This window comes from Aptenodytes forsteri, unplaced genomic scaffold (genome assembly GCF_000699145.1).
Source record: "Aptenodytes forsteri isolate BGI_AS27 unplaced genomic scaffold, ASM69914v1 Scaffold15, whole genome shotgun sequence".
Lineage (NCBI taxonomy): Eukaryota > Metazoa > Chordata > Aves > Sphenisciformes > Spheniscidae > Aptenodytes > Aptenodytes forsteri.
Window position 1 is genome coordinate 15,756,430 of NW_008795129.1, and position 5,307 is coordinate 15,761,736.

General features: G+C 53.7%; 1 protein-coding gene across 1 annotated transcript in view; it reads left to right on the forward strand.

The window, feature by feature from the left end:
* The first annotated feature begins 3,049 nt into the window (after nucleotides 1-3,049).
* Nucleotides 3,050-5,307, forward strand: part of DUSP5 (dual specificity phosphatase 5) — a 5,644-nt gene continuing 3,386 nt past the window's right edge. Inside the window, exons 1-2 of the mRNA XM_009278082.1 lie at nucleotides 3,050-3,197; nucleotides 4,194-4,336. Coding sequence (XP_009276357.1) covers nucleotides 3,050-3,197; nucleotides 4,194-4,336 — 291 coding nt within the window. The remainder of the gene's footprint in view (nucleotides 3,198-4,193; nucleotides 4,337-5,307) is intronic.

Here is a 5,307-nt window from a genome sequence, read left to right on the forward strand (position 1 = left end):
CCGCCACCACCGCCCCGCGGTTAACCTGACTGTTGGTGGAGGGCAGGGAGGTAACGCCGGGATTTCGTTTCTTTTCCACCTACTGGAAATAAATCCCGGATAGGCTCTGCGGGCTGACCCAAATGCCTTTCCGCTCGCCCCCGCCGCGCGTTTAAGAGGCCCTTCTTAAGAAGGGCCAAAGTTGCAGGTTACCAAAGGGAGAGGGGGACGAGAGAGATTGGGGCTGCGTGGAAAATAAAATCAGCCCCGCGGGTAAGAGGAGAGCCGAGGCCACCGCTCCTCGCTGCCCGCCCGGTGGCACGGGGCGGGCCGTGCTGGGCGCCCGAAACCCGGGGATCGGTGCCCGCTCCTCCACCCAGAGCGGAGAGGTTTCTCTCTCTATCGGGCATATCGAGGCTGGCAGGGGAAACCCGTAGACGAAAATCCGGGGCTTGGCGGGACAGAAATACCTCCTCCCCCCACGTGTATTACAGCCCTTTGATTGCGGTTCTTTGTTTTCCTTCCGTGTAATCCGGGGATAATAAAACGATAAAAAATAGCAGCCCGCCCTTTCTCTGCCCTCCCATCCCTGCCTCCCCTTCATTTCTCCGGGCAGCGCCTTTGTCCTTTTGCCCTCTCTGTTTTCTCAGCCCCCCCTCCCTTCCCCGTGCCTCCCCTCGAGGGGTGCATGCCCGGCCGGCGACGCTCCCGCCCGTAGCACCGCACACCCGGCTGCCGGCGCCGCGGGACTCCCCGGAGCGGGGCCACGCCGAAGTAAGAGTTCCCAAACAACCCCCCTTGCCATACCCTGAGGCCATGGGGAGGTCATAAATGGAAGAGAAAACCAGGCGATGTTTCTTGAATAAACTCTGCCCCTGCGTCTTCACCGGCGAGGATTAATTCACTTTTATTAAACCTTTTACCACACTACTTTTTGTCCTGATGTGCCCAGTCTGTGCCTCCTATAACGACCAGTGCCCGGAGAGCATCCCTGCCGGGGTAGAGGCACCTCCAGCCTGGGTATTGCCCGGTACCAAGGGGGAGGGAGACTCCCAGGGCGGTTTGCCACCACCCTGCCTCTGTCTGGGCGCTGCCAGCCTGCCCTGGGGTCTGACAGTCACCCCAAAAGCACCAATTCTGCTGCTGCAGGGCAGGGATACTTGCACTGTGCTGAGCCAGGCAAATCCTTGGGGACCCCATTAAAGTAGCGATGAAGCAACATCTCCAGGGTCACGCTGGGAAGTCTGTGGCAAAACGGGGGCTGAATTAAGCTCTGCTGACTCTCAGCCTGCTCGTTTAGCCACAAGATCGTCCTTCCCTCCTCGTGTACCAGCCCCATGCTTTGAAGTGGTGACTGTGGCTGTGGGCAGTTTATCTGGGGTGGGGTTTTGAGGTAGGCTCTGCTTTGTACCTTTAGTGTATTGCAAAGTGTCTTACCTTAAGAGCCTGTCGATTTGAGGCTAAAAAGATTCCCCATTAGTGGATGAGAAAGTTTCCTCCTTTTCCTGCTGCTGTTCCCCTTTGCTTTGCTGGAAGTGCTCTGGGTCACAGGATCAGGCCCGTGAAGTCTGCAGCTCCGTTTCAGATCCAGTGTGGCCCAAGGAGCCTGTGACTCAGTGGGCAGCACTGCTGATTCACTGGGGCCACGGACCCCCAGTAAGCTGTTGTGGTCTGGGGGAAGATCTCTGGAACAGTGGGGATATAAATCGTGCTGAAGCACAGCGCATTGATCAGAAGAAAGGGTCCTTTGCAGGTCTGTAGCACCGACCTTGCAAATAATGATCCGTAAAACCACCAGAAAAAAAACCTCCTTGAGGTTTCCCCCTCATACTCCTGTTCCCCCTAGGTGTGGGGGAGCTGGGAGGAGGTGTTGTTTACTTAAGGGCTAAGGTGGTCTCGTCTTGGAAGTCACAGTGATGAGATAAGATATGAGCAGGTCACCCCCACCAGGTAACCAAGCATCCTGGGGATCTGGCCCCAGGCAGGGCAGCTAGCGCAGAGCAGTTGCATGCCAAGTTGCATGCCGGGCCCTGTACCTTCCCTCGCTTTCTGGCTTCTAGGGGTTGAGTGTGTCACATCTTTTGTCTGTGTAGGTGCAGTTTCATTCTGGGTGAGCTCAGCCCCAGCAGGGCAAGAGTGGTTGTGTCACAGGGGAAGAAGAGCTTGCAGAAAGATAAAATAGTGGATCCTCCCTTCATGTTGAGAAGGATTCTATTATTTATTGACTAAAACCAAAGTGCAGCCCAGCTCTCTGTGATGAACAATCTAGTATTTGCAGAAATGACCTCAGGGAAGCTAGGTTGAGTGGGGAGGGGGAAGAGAGGAGATTGCTGGAGGACAGGATGAGAAGATGACTCACTGTAAGAACGGCCTGCAAATACCCTGATCCCCAAGGCTTGAATTAACCATTCACCAGCTGCATGCGTTAGCTGCCCCAGAGACATGAGACATGCATATCTGTTTGAACACACATGCTGATGTGGCTGGGGCAGATTTCTGTGCTCATTCAAGAGTAAAAACAACAACATGAGGTGTAAATGGGGGATAATGGCTATTTATATAAACTGGACATATTTTTCCCCGTGCGATGGCAGTGGTTGGGGGGGAGGGGGGAGATAAGGTCAGCTATGCAAAACAAGAGGATTTAAAAGTCCACTCCATGAAGGGCAGTTGGAGGTCTGGAGAGCTGCTTGTGTTTGTTGGCTTTCCACACTGCAAGTTGTTAGGGATAGCATTTTATCAACCCAGTTGTTGTGGGTATCATTTTATCAACCCCTCCTCATGGTCTCCACGGTCACTTGGCTGCTTGACCCACTGCCTCACGCTGTGTGCTCTGGGGCAAGCTGGCTGGGGAGTGGGAGGAAAGGTGCAGGTGCTGAGTGCCAGTTGACTGCAAAGTCACCCTCCCGCCCTCTGTCATGGAAAACAGACTTTCATCACATTCAGTGGGCTTTGGATCGTGCCGGCCGCTTGCAACACGAGGGCCCCATGGCAGGACTGAGTGGGCGACAGTAGCACACATCTGCTCAAACATTGCAAACAAATGAGACACTGGTGTTACAGGGCTGAAATGTCAGAGGTAGCTGTACCAGGCAGCCCTGGCAGCGAGGGCAGCAGGAGCCCTGCGGCCGCTCAGATCTTCAGCGCTTCGTTTCGAAATCCTTCCTTGCACTGGGGCACCCACACTGACACTGCTTATCAGGGCAAAACAGTTGCAGGTGAATGAATTGCATCAGAGGGTTTGCTTTCCGAGCCTTGTTTACTTGAGGGCCACACTCTGAAAGGTTATTGAATCTAGCTGTTTGAGAGCTTTTGCCGTTCATCTTTTTTCTGAAAAAGCACAGGTGGCAGACACGTGGCACACCACTGACATTTCCAGGCTGCTTCTGCTACCTGACTTATTCACATTCATTTTGGAGATTGTGCGCTTCCGTACAGCATATTCCCAGCCTGGAAACACGCAACGATTTAGCTGACGACAAACTTTGAGTAACAATGTAATAATAGGATTAATTCCTTTTCATTAGTGTACTGAATGAAACGAATGCAGTACTTAACCATGCAGAATAGCTCATGTGGGGCTATTCAGCTGTCAAATGCTGTCACAGGACTTCATTAAGTTTTATAGCTGTTATTTAATAGATTGGTTTCAGTGGGACTGTCTTCATTACCTTGCTGTCTTGTGCATTGTGGTGATTAATGACACAGTTGCAAGCATCCCCCTCTTGTGCTTATGTCCATTCAAAAATGCAAATAAAACACTTCTTATGTTGTCATAGCGTATATAGTAGTAACAGATTTAGAGGGGATGACTACTGAGTACAGAAATCTCTGTCTCAAACGCTGGGAATAGTGCTCATATGTAAAACCGGGGGAGGGAGTTTAGTCCCCACTGTACTGGAGTTAACGGTTGCTAGATTCCACAGAATTACATTCACTTAACAGTTTTAATCTGGATTCACCAGCTTTTGGCAAGTTAATAATTGTCAGTGGTATCAGAGGTTTTTCTTCAGGTGCCCGAAGCCTTTTGAACAAACCCGCTTCCCCAGGGGACCGCTATCCCTCACTAACCCCCCAGGGCCCACTGCCATGCGCTATCCCACTGCATTGCAAGTGCCAGAGCTTCATTTCTCCTCCACTTTAATTAAACCAGTTTTTGGAAACACAAACATTCATGTTTGGTTGGTTTTTTTTTTTTTTTTGCCCTTCCCTAGGGGGATATGAAACTTTTAACTCACAATATCCTGAGTGCTGCGTGGATGGAAAACTCATTTCCCCAGAGAGGACCGAGGCAGAGAGAAACCTCACCAGCCACTGTGAGAAGCAGAGTGCTAACCACAAACCCGCTTACGACCAGGTGTGTGACACGGCTGCGGTGGGTGACCTTCCCCTTGGGTCTTCTCCGTCCTGCCACTGGGCTCTATTGGAGGCTGGCAGGGTGCCCAGGGCCCTCGTGCTGGCACGGGCTGTCAGTAAGTTGTCGCAGCTGAGGTTGGCAGCCTGTGTGTTGAATAAGATGCTCTGTGTGTGCTGCTGGTCAGCATCGCTTCTGCCTGGCTTCAAAATTTGGCAGCAGCAGGAGGGAAAAAAACCCTGTCTAGCCCCAAAACTGTATTTGCGACCTGTCTTTATCACACAGCCGGGCAGCATGAGCCATGAGCAGCTCACGCCTCCCCAGGAGACTGAAAACGGGCAGGGGAGAGGCTGCCAGGAATGTCATTTTTCTGGCAGATGAAGGAGCACGCTTTGCCCATGCCTCCTCCGAGAACCCAGGAGGGCTCTGGTGCTGGCGGAGGAGGGCCGGGGCTGTGGGACCGCTTCTGAGAAAAGGCAGTGGCTCTTGAGAGCCACCCTTGGGCAGGGGGAGTGGGGTTTCCATGGGGGAAGTCGTCACGCCCCCACCCAGCCTGGGGAATACGTGTGCTCTGAGATGTCACCCTGTGGTCGGGCCGCTTCCGCCGGGGCGTGTGTTTCCTGGTGCTGGGGGGAGCCCCCAGGCAATGCCCCTCTGTTCCTCCACGAGCGCCTTCCGCCCCAGGCTCCGTCCTGCCACCGCAGGCAGCTTCTGGCTGTCCCTGGTGCGTGAGACCTGCCGGGTGGGCAGCTCGGGGGGCTGGAAAACTGGTTTCTCGCAGCCGGGGGCTGGCAGCGGCTCTTGTGCATCATGGAAAGTTACCTGCGATCTCCAAAACCCTTGTGTCAGGCGGTGGCTTTTTTTTTTGTGGTCTCGTCACCCAGCCTTTGCTTGTGCTGAGGAAGGAGGAACTGAGATGACATCTTGGGGCGGGTGACGTGGTGGGTGCCGTGCCCCAGGGAGGCGTGGGGGGG